The sequence below is a fragment of the Corvus brachyrhynchos genome, unplaced genomic scaffold (assembly GCF_000691975.1).
Source record: "Corvus brachyrhynchos isolate BGI_N302 unplaced genomic scaffold, ASM69197v1 scaffold149, whole genome shotgun sequence".
NCBI lineage: Eukaryota > Metazoa > Chordata > Aves > Passeriformes > Corvidae > Corvus > Corvus brachyrhynchos.
In genome coordinates this window covers 691,447-703,117 of record NW_008240021.1, presented here as the reverse complement: position 1 = coordinate 703,117, position 11,671 = coordinate 691,447, and the positions used below count along the sequence as shown (strand labels likewise).

The 11,671-nt window shown below is 47.9% G+C and overlaps 2 protein-coding genes and 2 long non-coding RNA genes across 7 annotated transcripts in view; 2 read left to right on the top strand and 2 right to left on the bottom strand.

Annotated features, from left to right (window-relative positions):
* The window catches only part of LOC103621837 (interferon alpha/beta receptor 2), a 10,834-nt gene extending 2,051 nt beyond the window's left edge, over positions 1-8,783 (top strand). For 2 of the 4 annotated variants that reach the window (XM_017743344.1, XM_017743340.1), the window contains exons 3-9: positions 2,053-2,094; positions 2,380-2,506; positions 2,870-3,039; positions 4,395-4,567; positions 4,827-4,989; positions 5,956-6,089; positions 7,459-8,783. In XM_017743344.1, coding sequence (XP_017598833.1) covers positions 2,053-2,094; positions 2,380-2,506; positions 2,870-3,039; positions 4,395-4,567; positions 4,827-4,989; positions 5,956-6,089; positions 7,459-8,139 — 1,490 coding nt within the window. In that variant the 3' untranslated portion in view covers positions 8,140-8,783. The remainder of the gene's footprint in view (positions 1-2,052; positions 2,095-2,379; positions 2,507-2,869; positions 3,040-4,394; positions 4,568-4,826; positions 4,990-5,955; positions 6,090-7,458) is intronic. The other 2 variants (XM_017743342.1, XM_017743343.1) reach the window with 2 other exon arrangements.
* LOC108448918 overlaps positions 1-11,238 on the bottom strand; it is a 14,924-nt gene extending 3,686 nt beyond the window's left edge. The window contains exons 1-2 of the long non-coding RNA XR_001865000.1: positions 11,158-11,238; positions 3,504-3,514 (exon numbers count right to left, since the gene is read on the bottom strand). This is a non-coding gene — a long non-coding RNA (uncharacterized LOC108448918). The remainder of the gene's footprint in view (positions 1-3,503; positions 3,515-11,157) is intronic.
* Positions 1-11,671, bottom strand: part of LOC108448917 — a 20,848-nt gene that overhangs the window by 6,184 nt on the left and 2,993 nt on the right. Inside the window, exon 2 of the long non-coding RNA XR_001864999.1 lies at positions 11,263-11,267. This is a non-coding gene — a long non-coding RNA (uncharacterized LOC108448917). The remainder of the gene's footprint in view (positions 1-11,262; positions 11,268-11,671) is intronic.
* IL10RB (interleukin 10 receptor subunit beta) overlaps positions 10,092-11,671 on the top strand; it is an 8,889-nt gene continuing 7,309 nt past the window's right edge. Inside the window, exon 1 of the mRNA XM_017743345.1 lies at positions 10,092-11,283. Within this exon, the coding sequence (XP_017598834.1) occupies positions 11,168-11,283 (116 nt within the window). The 5' untranslated portion in view covers positions 10,092-11,167. The remainder of the gene's footprint in view (positions 11,284-11,671) is intronic.

Genomic DNA, 11,671 nt, shown 5'->3' with positions numbered 1-11,671 from the left:
AGGGGGTCCAAGAGCAGCTGGGGCTGCCCCTGGATCCCTGGCAGTGCCCAAGGCCAGGCTGGACATTGGGGCTGGGAGCCGCCTGGGACAGTGGGAGGTGTCCCTGCCATGGCAGGGGTGCCACTGGATGGGCTTTGAGGTCCCTTCTGATCCAGGCTGTTCCATTCCATGATCTGCCTCCTTGCATGGCCAGGAACTCTCAGTTACATGTGAGAGTTTTCATTCCCTACTCTGATTTTTTTCCAGCACTCCTCAGTTTCAGGATTAGCAGGTGAAACAAAAAGTTTGGCTGAGTTGTAGCTGTTGTGACAAAGGGGTCTATTAGGATCCTTTAATTTTGTAAAAAGGATAAGATCATCATCCCAGAATCCCAGACTGGGTTGGGTTGGGAGGGACCTTACAGCCCACCCAGTGCCACCCCTGCCATGGCAGGGACACCTCCCACTGTCCCAGGCTGCTCCAAGCCCCAATGTCCAGCCTGGCCTTGGGCACTGCCAGGCATGATAGAAACTGCAAGTGGACCAAGATGGTAACGAAGAGTCCCCATCCAGTTTCCAGACCATCTTTATTTCCCCATGGTGAATTTTCCCAGTTATTTTTTCTAAGATATTTGTTCTTGGCTGTGTCTCTTTTGTAAGAGTGTAACACAAACGGTTTCGCAACTGTTCAGCTTCTTTTGTTAAACTTGTTTGTTGAAACAAAGTTCAGAGGCAGTTTGAACTCGACATGAAGGGAATTTGGTTTGGGTAGAGAAGAGGCATTGAAAAATCAAATAATGTTAACAGGAATACGCCAGCAATTCAGCAGACACAAATTATTACAAATCTGAGTGTGTGTTCAGATAATAATGATAATAACTGTTAAAATATTGCTTTATTTTTCCCCACTGGATGTTTTTTTTCCAAACGGGGGATTTCTTACCTGGTAAGAAATCCATTGTTCTACATTTAACTGCCATTAAACCCATTCTTTGTGGATCTCCATAGAGATTGTTTAAATCTAATTCGTGGCCCAGATGTCTCGTCTCTTTTTTCACAGTCATGCTGACTGTGGCACATCTTGTTGACACATCAGATCAAGACAAAAGAGAGTTTTAAGGAAGATAAGGAAGGAACTTTCCAGATTTTCCCATGGAATTCGTGTGAAACTGAGAAGAAATGTGTTTGAAATTAAAGTAATGACTGCTTTGGCCAACTGAGTGTAGGAGTCGGCATCTCCTGAGTCAGAGGAACGACCACAAAATGCCTTCAAATAAGAACAGGAAGTTCCTCCTTGTTGCACTCAAAGCAGAAGGGAGGCTGAAGGGTCCTGAGAAAAAAAATTAGAGGAGTCAGAACAACAATTTCAAGGGTTTTGAAGCACTGTGTTGAAAAGATGGGAATGATGAAAAGCTGGGTTGGTCAAGGAGAAGAATCCTGGATGCAGCGAGACCCGGGATGGATCACAGTCTCCTGGGGGGGTTTTACAGGAAGATGTAGGAACCTCTGGAATGGCAGCATTGTCCAGGGAAACTGTGGCTGCCCCTGGATCCTTGGAAGTGTCCCAGGTCAGGCTGGAGCAGCCTGGGACAGTGGAAGGTGTCCCTGCCCATGGCAGCGGGGGAATTGGATGATGTTTAAGGTCCTTTCCAACCCAAACCGTTCTGGGCTCTATGAGGATGAGACAAGCAATAATGGAATGTTTTCCCAGATCAGTCCTAAAATTCTTGTGATGGCTTGAAGAGGTGTTTGAAATACAGTCAGAGTCCTCTTAAGACATGATTTGATGAGAATATCTTGGATGTTTTTGCTGACACTGAGTCTTGAACCTCACGTGGAGGGAGCAGCGTAGGCATCCAAGAACCAGCTCCTCTGAGCCCCAGGTTCATGGGCATTTCTCCCAGGCTCTGGAGAAAGGAGGGAAGTGTAGGAAAGTCATAGGAAGATGTGAAAGAAAGTAACAGTTCCACCAGGGAATGCGGAGTATGAACCTAGTTGTTGCAAATGAGTATTTGCAGTAAAAATCAGATCCTGTGGATACGCCAATGCATTAATACAGAGTTTCAATTTCCAGTGTGCCTCATCTTTCTGTCTACAGCTGTTTGCAGCCAGCCTGGTAAGAGTTTTATCATCTTTAAAATGCTTTTCCTAACACATTTCATAGCTTGCACATCCTCACCAAGCATCAGTTTGAAACTTCATGCTTTTTGGAGACAGAGCTTGCAGAAATGTAATCCATATGCACAGTGCTTTGCATTGCTGTGTCTGTTGTAATGAGCTCTCCCCTGTGGCTGCCTTTTGGGGGCAAATCCTGAGCTGCTCTAAATGGGTTTATTTATTAGAATTGTTGCAAAGCTCAGGGTTGTTTGTTGGGTTTTTTGTGTTATTTTTTCCTTTCTAGAAAGAAAGGAAGGGCTTCCTTACAACCTCCAGATGGATTCCCACAATTTCCGGCACATTTTGTCCTGGCAGGCAGAACATGACCCAGCTGTGCCAGCATCCTACAATGTGCTGTACAAAGACCACAGGCAAGTCACACAAAATAAGGCACAAATTTTACTTCTAATGTTTATTGACCCAAAGAGGAGGGAGGTTTGGAGTGCCCATCCCTGGAGGTGTCCCAGGAAGGGCTGGAGGTGGCACTCAGTGCTCTGGGCTGGGCACAAGGTGGGCATGGGGCACAGCTGGGCCTGGCTGGGCTGGGAGGGCTTTTCCAGCCTCAGGGATCCTGGAACTCTTGGAAAATACTACGGCTGAGGTTTTTTCTGGTTTTTTTTGTTTTTTTTCTTGGTTTTTCTGTTGGTTTTTTTTTTTTCCCTGAGAAATGCTCTCCTCACGCTCCCATGGTTTCTCATATCAGACAATTGAGACTATTTTGCTCTTTTCTGCAGGAGCTCGAACTGGCTGAGTGCTAAGCAGTGTTCAGGTATTTCCCAGCTCTCCTGTGAGCTGACAGAGGAGTTCAAGGAGAGGTCCTCTGTGTATTATGCACAAGTTCAGAGCATTAGAGGAACTCAGGTGCTCAATTCTTCTGTACTGCATTTTGTGCCATCAGCTCAGAGTAAGTTCTCTCTCTGCATTTCTTCTTTATGTAGTTTTTATTAACAGCTGATGCCTGAATTATGTTCTGCTACCTTTGCTGTAAGACCCCGAACTGACTGGATTGGTGGCCATTTGTATGTAGTGTTCCATATGTCTGATACAAAGCTTTAAATATATAGATAAGTTTCTAAGATGAGTAGTTCTGATAAAGGAGTGAGGCTCTGGTTTTGAAATAAATACATATATATACATTATAGATATAAAGGAAATACAGCTGTGCATTGATAAACACAAAGTAAAAATCTCTGAACTGTGTAAGATACATAACTTAAAAAACAGCATTGGTTTTGTGTGTTCCAGTAGTGAATGTTGAGTTTAAAAATGCCAGGTCTGCACCAGGTGCAGGGAAGAGGTTTGTTTGTCCATCAATCTGCCCTTTTCCCTGCTGAAGATACTTGTCTTTAGTGCCAGAGGTGGCTTCACCCTTGGCTCTGCTCAAAATTCTGTTTTGGGCTAACAGAGGCAGAAATGGAGGAACAACTGGAGGACTGTGGAGGATAAACTGGTTGTGTTCCCTCTGAATTCAGCAGAGGCAGCTGCTGTGTCCACTTCCAGTGTCAGAAATGAGGGAACACTGGAGGGGGCGGGGAGAATGGGCATGAGGATAACTGAAGGACTGGAGAACATCCCTGAGGAGGAGCCCTGCAGTCCCTCAGCAGCTGGTTTAATAAAAAGGACAGGACAAAGGGAATGGCCTGAAGCTGAAGGAGGGCAGGGCTGGATGGGAGATTGGGCAGGAATTGTTCCCTGGGAGGGGTGGGCAGGCCCTGGCACAGGGTGCCCAGAGCAGCTGGGGCTGCCCCTGGATCCCTGGCAGTGCCCAAGGCCAGGCTGGACATTGGGGCTTGGAGCAGCCTGGGACAGTGGGAGGTGTCCCTGCCATGGCAGGGCTGGGACTGGGTGGGGGTCTAGGGCCCCCCCCCACCCGAACAGGGGGAGGTGTCCCTGCCATGGCAGGGCTGGCACTGGATGGGCTTCAAGGTCCCTCCCAACCCAACCCTTCAGGGATTTTATTCTGTGCTTAAACCTCAGCTTTAATTTCAGGTAGATCCAAAGTTCACATCTCTGAAGCTGAAGCAAAACCTCTGTCCCCTTTCTGCTTCTTCCCTTCACTCCTTTTCCTTTAAAATCCGGCCATGTGGGAAATGATGATTTGGCTGCAGTACTTAAATGTTGCAAGGCCTTGTGGGTTTACAGCAGTGGCCCCTCTGGGGTGTGGTGAGACAGCTCTGTATCAGTCACAGAAATAGAATTGGTCCTGGATAAAGTGTGTATTTTTTCCATCATTTTTCCCTCTTTCTTGTTTTCCAACAGCAATTCTGGGACCACCAGAAGTGAACATCACTTCTTGTCCAAACTGCATCAATGTCACCATAAAGCTGCCGACCTCTCACCTCAGAGAGAAGGGAAAGCTGCTGTCTTTAATTGACATCTATGAAGAGCTGGATTATAATATCACACTGAAGTCACTGGATGGAGAGCATAAGGTAGGGAAATTTGGGGTTTAGTTGTGCTTTAGGGGAGGAACACAGAGGACATAAAATAGCTCTGATGGTTAACAAGTTCCCAAAAAGAAACGTGAATAGAAGCAAAAGAAAACATACAACTAGATTCCTTAGAAGAAAAGAGAGACAATGGCCAACAGAATCTGAGCTTCCTTTCACTGCAGGGAAGCAGGTCTGGAAGAGTGAGCAGGGATCTCTTTTTAGCCAGTAACTGACTTCAAAACCTTGTTTTTCATGGCAGAGGCCACGGCAGAAAACCACTAAAGAAGTGTTTAGTACTGTCATTGGAGACTTGTACCCCAGTAGGAATTACTGTGTGTCTGTGGAGGTCCGTGCATCCCTGAACAGACATTCCATTCCCTCCTCCTGGAAATGTGTCAGTACAGACTTGGCAGCTCGACAAGGTAACGGAGCTGTGGGGCACGAGGGGTTGGTCTGAGTGTGCAGTGTTTTCTTTTGGTGTAGGAACATTTACAGTTCAATCCTAAAAAACAATAGGTGATCACAGAATCATGGAATATTCTGAGTGGGAAGGACCCCCAAGGATCATTGATCCAGCTCCTGGCCCTGCCCAGACCCCCCACCAGTCCCAGCCTGGGGCTGAGACTGGGACAGGTCTTGTTGGTCAGGAGCAAAAGGGAAAATTTATCTTTTGGCTTGCTTAATATCTTGGCTTTATTAATGTATCAATGTCAATTTTTGTCATTTGCTGCCTCCTGCACAGTGTGTTTGCAGCTCTGTGTGAGAGCAGACTCTCCCCTGTTGGGGAGTGAGACAATCCTGGAATATCCTGAGCTGGAAGGGACCCACAGGGATCACCCAGTGCCACCCCCGTCCCTGCCCCACCCCCCCCCCCAGCCCCAGCCTGGGCATCCCTGGCAGCGCTGTCCAAACGCTCCTGGAGCTCTGGCAGCCTCGGGGCCGTGCCCATTCCCTGGGGAGCCTGGGCAGTGCCCAGCAGCCTCTGCGGGAAGAACCTTTCCCTAAAATCCAACCTAACCCTGCCCTGGCCCAGCTCCAGCTGCTCCCTGGCTGCTGTCCCTGTCCCCGGGAGCAGAGATCAGAGCCTCAGTGTCAGAGAGAAACATTCCAAAAGAGAAGTATTTGGTATTTGGGAGTGAAATATAAAACCCCATCAACTTTGGGGAAACTAATCTCTTGGCAGCCCCCTGAGCCATACAGATCTCCACTGCATAAAGATGGAGTAATTTCTTTTTTAATTCCTGAATCTAATTTGAGTTCTGGTCTTGTTTTGACTTTGGCTTTCACAGATCCCTTCTAACTAAAATTATTGCTGATTCCTAATAGCTGTTGTGACTGTGAGATCTGAAATGTGGTCATGGGACACTTCATCCATGTCTTTTTATTAGATGTTTTCACTCCAGGGTATCGTGAAGGTGCAGTGGCTGGTGCTGTCTGCTTTGCCCTGATTATTGCTGCAGTCCTGATGTGTGCACATGCAGCAGGTTTTACTCTCCTGAAGGTTTCCTTACCTCCGACCTTGGTATGTAACAGTTCTCAGATCTGCCCTTTCTGGTTGGCAGGAGGAAGTTTAACAACTGGGATTTCCAATCGTGTGCTTTAGGTACAAGTTACATAAGAGCACAGAATGTTTGCATTGCAGTTTACCTCAGTCAAAGATGATTTCTAGGCTGCTGTTTCGTGTGATCTTCAGAACAAATAGTCAAAAGCATTTCTTGCTACTTCTGTGACAAGCTACTAATGGAGAGGATCATCCTACCCTGGTCAGGGGGAATATCCAGGAATATTCCACCCAGTTCTGGTCTCCACAGGGCACGAAAGGTGTGGACAGGCTGGAGAGGACCCAGAGCAGGGCTGCGGGATGAGCAGAGAGGGCTGGAGAACCTGCCCTGTGAGGAGAGACTGGAGGAGAAGTTGTTCCACTGTTTAATAATAATAAAATAATCTCTCTTGGACTTTCTGTGATCAAGTGTTTTAGCACTTGAGGGAGCCAGTCCAGAGCCAACTAATGTTTTATTTTCATAGACTGAACTGACAGTTCAAATTTCAAGCAAAAATAACAAGATTTCTTGTTTTTCTCCTTTATCTTTGCTTGCTTGTTTTAATTTTTACAGTCTCTGACTTTTTACATTTAATTCTGTAGGGTTTTTCAGCATAAACATTTTCCATTTTCTACAAACATACCCAGAGCAGATTGGTATCGCTTTTTTCTAAGACTTTTGCCACATCTTTCTGTCCTTTGCTGTGTCATTACTTTAACATCCCAGCAGTTGCTGAACACTTTACAAAGGAGTGTCTAAGGTTTATTTTTTTATTGTCCACATGATCAGTGCTTCAAATATGGAATAATCCTCTGAAGTGCAGAGGGAAGATGGGGCTTGGGATGTTAAAATGGTGACAGTTGCTCCCAAAGATAATTTCTAAAGGACATGAAAATTGATCAGCCATGATAGGTGACTGCAAAGAGTGTAGAGAGATTGGCAAGACTCACCTCACCCTGGGAGGGTGGGCAGGCCCTGGCACAGGGTGCCCAGAGCAGCTGGGACTGCCCCTGGATCCCTGGCAGTGCCCAAGGCCAGGCTGGACATTGGGGCTTGGAGCAGCCTTGGCACAGTGGGAGGTGTCCCTGCCATGGCAGGGGTTGGAATGGGATGATCTTTTAAGATCTCTTCCCACCCAAAGCATTCTGGGATCCTGAGATGTTCAGGAATGGAGAAGAAGGAACAATCCTAGATAGCCTGAACTCTGCAGAAAAAGCCAAAACTATGGCACAAGAAGGAATCATTTGTTTGACAGCCTCATGACTGGAGGTTATTTGGGGTTTTTGTCATGGTTTTCTGTGCATGTCTGCAAATGTGGCTGAGTTAATTTAATTCCTTTTACTCTTCCAGGCATGCATCAGGAAGTTGGCCTACTCACCTTGGGTGTTTGAGTCAGAAAATCTGTCCTCTCTGGAGATCATCCCCAGAGAGGTTAAAAGCAAGGCCAGGGGGTGCAGAGGCGGTGCCAGTGATGACAGTGACAGCAGTGACAGTGACAGCAGTGCCCTGTGTGACCGCGACTACGCGAGGCGTGCGGGGCTGGACAGGGGCAGAGTCCGCCAGGGCTGTGACAGCCCCGGCACCCTGGTGCAGTACTCAGTGAACAGCACCTGTGAGTACAGCGGCAGCCAGGCCGGGGACACCCCAGCTGCTGAGCCAGAGCTTGAGGAGCATGAGGGGGACCCTGAAGGAGACACAGACACCAGGAGTGAGTTACTGAGCCCTTTCTCTGAGGGCAGTGGTAGCTCCCAAGGGAACAGCGAGTGCTTCACCATCAACTTACACACGGTGCTGCTGGGAACCCTGGAGCCGGATGGGGACAGCTCTGCAGCTGCTCCCTCGTCCCAGGAAGATGCAGATGACTGGCACTGTGCTCATGCTCTGGAAGCAAAGCTGCTGGAGGACACAGGAAGTGTGCAGGAAGCACCTTGTTCTAATGACTTCCATGAGTGGCAAAACTCCTCTTCTTCTGAGGACAGTGGCTCTTTGGACTCAGACACTGAGCATGTAACAGGGTACATGAGGAGATGAAGAAGGGAGAACTGCTGTTACTTTATAACATAGGAACCAGTGTTGTTTATTTCTGGACTAAACACACAGATCTTGTCCTTTCATTAACATCCTGTGACCATGGACTTCTGCAGAAAGAGCTGGTGCTGTTTGTCTGGAGAAGGAGCCAGAGAGACCTTAGAGGCCCTTGCAGTGCGTCTAAAGGGGCTCCAGAAGAGGGGCTTTGGATAAGGGAGGGAGGGACAGGACACAGGGAATGGCTTCAAACTGACAGAGGGCAGTTTTGGATTAGAAATTGTTCCCTGTGAGGGTGGGCAGGCCCTGGCACAGGGTGCCCAGAGCAGCTGGGGCTGCCCCTGGATCCCTGGCAGTGTCCAAGGCTAGGCTCGATGGGGCTTGGAGCAATCTGGAATAGTGGAAGGCTGGTCTCTCAACCAGACCACTTTTTCAATTTTTTATTTTTATCTCAGTCAGTTTCTGTCAAACCTGTTCTGCTGGATGGATGCTGCATTAGTGCAGAGAAAGCTGATCAAGTGGAATAATGGGGGCAGAGACAGGAATACTCAACTGACAAAAGACTGGATCGAGGCATTAATACACTTTCTACGGTTTTTTATATACAATTTTGTACAATTACTGACTAGTATTAAAACATTTTAATGACATTTAAAGTCCCCGGTGTCTGAGGGAGTACCCCCGCTGTGTGAGGGGGAACCTCCAGCGCCCGAGTTTGAACCCCAGCTGTGTGAGGGAGCATCCCCGGTGTCTGAGGGTGAACCAAATGAAGGTTCTCTCCATGTCCTTAGATCAACTTGTTGGCCTTGCTGAAATGCATAATGGATGGGGCAGGGGAAAAACCTCAATCTTACAACTCTTAGCTTTGTTTTTGCATATAGCTCAGCTTTTTTTTTGCTGGATTTCAAATTTGACGTCACTGTCTTGCCTGTCTTCTCAAGCTATAAAAACTTCCTTGGTTTGGTAAATGTGCAGCTGCTTAGAACCCAGTGAACTAGAGACATTATTTTTTTAAGAACCTAAGCAGTAGTGAAGGAAATTAGTTAGCAAACACACGTCAGTAACTGAACTAACACACTTTTAAATTTTGTGGTATAAAGATGACTGTTTGGGATGATGGGTTTTAGTCGGTTCTGGTTTATGGTGTGATCAGAAAGAGATCAGAGGCTCAGCTGGGGCACAGAAAACCCCAGCCAGCCCCAGGGAAGCAGCCCTGCGATGGGGCCCTGTGTGGTGGGGGATCCCCATGCCCAGAGATGCCCTGACACAGCCCCAAGGACCTGGTGCAGCTGCCCAGAGCCTGAGCCTGGCCATGAGTCCTCCTGTTTCTACCCAGCCAGTTCCCTCCTAGCTCTGGTTTACCTGGACAGGGCAGGGCTGAGTCTGGAGGAACCCTTTTTCACAGAAGGGGTGCTCAGGCCTTGGCAGGGGCTGCCCAGGGAGCTTTGGAGTGCCCATGCCTGGAGGTGTCCAAGGAAGGGCTGGAGGTGGCACTCAGTGCTCTGGGCTGGGGACAAGGTGGCCATCGGGCACAGCTGGGCCTCGATGGCCTCAGAGGTCTGTGCACAAGCCTGAGACCCCAGAGGTATTTCCTCATCTCTTTGGGTCCACAGTGCCCAATAAAGCAATTTACCTGGAGGCTTTTAATATAGGAAGCACTGTCAGGGAAGTGAACCTTGAAAGGAAACGTGCTTTTTCCTGGGAATTTGCGTGCTTACCTCAGACCTCATCCTCAAAGCAGGGCTCCAAGAGAATTGAGAAGGACTTTGGACAAGGCCTGGAGTGCCAGGATAAAGGGGAATGGCTTCCCAGTGCCAGAGGGCAGGGCTGGATGGGAGATTGGGAAGGAATTGTTCCCTGGGAGGGTGGGCAGGCCCTGGCACAGGGTTTTTTTTCGCGCCGCCCCCGGGATCCGTGGAATTGTCCAAGGCCGGGCTGGATGGGGCTGGGAGCGAGCCGGGGAGGGGGGAGGTGCCCCTGCCATGGCAGGGGTGGCACTGGATGGGCTTTGAGGTCCTTCCCAACCCCAGCCAGTGCGTGATTCAAACTTCTGTATTTGTGATGTGCAGTGTGTTTGATTTATTTGTTGGGTGCAAGGGTAACACTGTAGGACCAGAGTCTGAAACAGGTTTTGTTTAAGCCAGGTTTAGATTTCAAACTCCTGTCTGCCAGAGGGGAGTGACTGACACATGAATTTCATTCATTTCTGTGTCAACTGGGGACATGGCTCAGGGGTGATTATGGTGGTGCTGGGATGACACTGGGACAGGGTGACCTGGAAGGTCTCTTCCAGCCCTGATGCTTCTGTGAGCTACAGACATGTAAAATGTGTATTTATCCTGGAATGTCTGTCATCAGGTGTGACTCCTGTGACATTTAAGCGCTGCTCTGTTCTGACAGGGTTTGTTTGCATTGCTCATTCGTGGTGCAGTAATGGGCTGGAATCTTTGCTATTTTGGTTTCAATCCCTACAGTTATGTAAAAATAATTAAACCATAATAGTAATGGACTTTTCATTGATACTTTAAACTACTTTAGGGTTTCTTTTATTCAGTTCCAAGAAAGGAGAACAACTGGGGTTTTGTCACTTGTGAATAGTGCTGATTAATGATACCTAATTATATTTAATTACATTTAATACCTCTCTTACTTTCAGAGGTGCTTCTGGTTTATCTCTGTTTATCAATCCCCACACCCTTGTTATTCCCACAGTGCTACTGGAGCACTGCTTAGAAAAATTGGCGTTTGACACTCTCAGGGAGAGTTCATGCCCCGAGTCCTGGGGAGCACCAGCTCAGTCACGCACAAGAAATGTTGGTGTCACAAGGACTTACTGGAAGTCACTGGTGCCAGTAATCTGTTTTGTTGCGTAAGGAGGCAGGAGAGGCATCAGGATTTAAATTCATTTAATTGAGCTCTGATTTTAAATAAGCATCTAAGGCAAGGCAGAGGCTGCATTTAAGTTTGGGATGACTAAGAAGTGCTGGAGGAAACACTGAAATGTTTGGTTTTCACTCCTCCCACAGTTTCTGGAATGATCCCAAAGCCCCGAAATGCAAGAATTACTTCAGTCAATCTTCACAGCACTTTGCAGTGGGATGCACCAAGGTTTCCCAAAGGGAATGTCACCTACACTGTCCGATCCAAGAGGTAGGTCTGGGGCTGGGCTGGCTTTAATTCATATCTTACAGCTCTGTGTGGTTGGGATTTGTGTCCTTTTCAGAGGACAATCAGGAGCTGTCCCTTTGTTTCAGCTTGTGAGAGGCTTCCCTGCTGAGCTGAAGGATGGGACAGAGGCATTTTCTGGGCATTCACACCCAAGGCAGCTTTGTCCTGGGTTTTTTTGGAACCACAAACACATTTTAACATTGGATGTTATTGGCTGTATGTGTGGTTTTTCTCTCTCATGGAGCTGTTCCCGGTGATTGAAGAGGCCTGGTCGTGTTGCCCCTTCCCTGATCTCTTAGATGCAGCCATCCCATCCCATCCCATCCCATCCCATCCCATCCCATCCCATTCCAGCCCACCCCTGCCATGG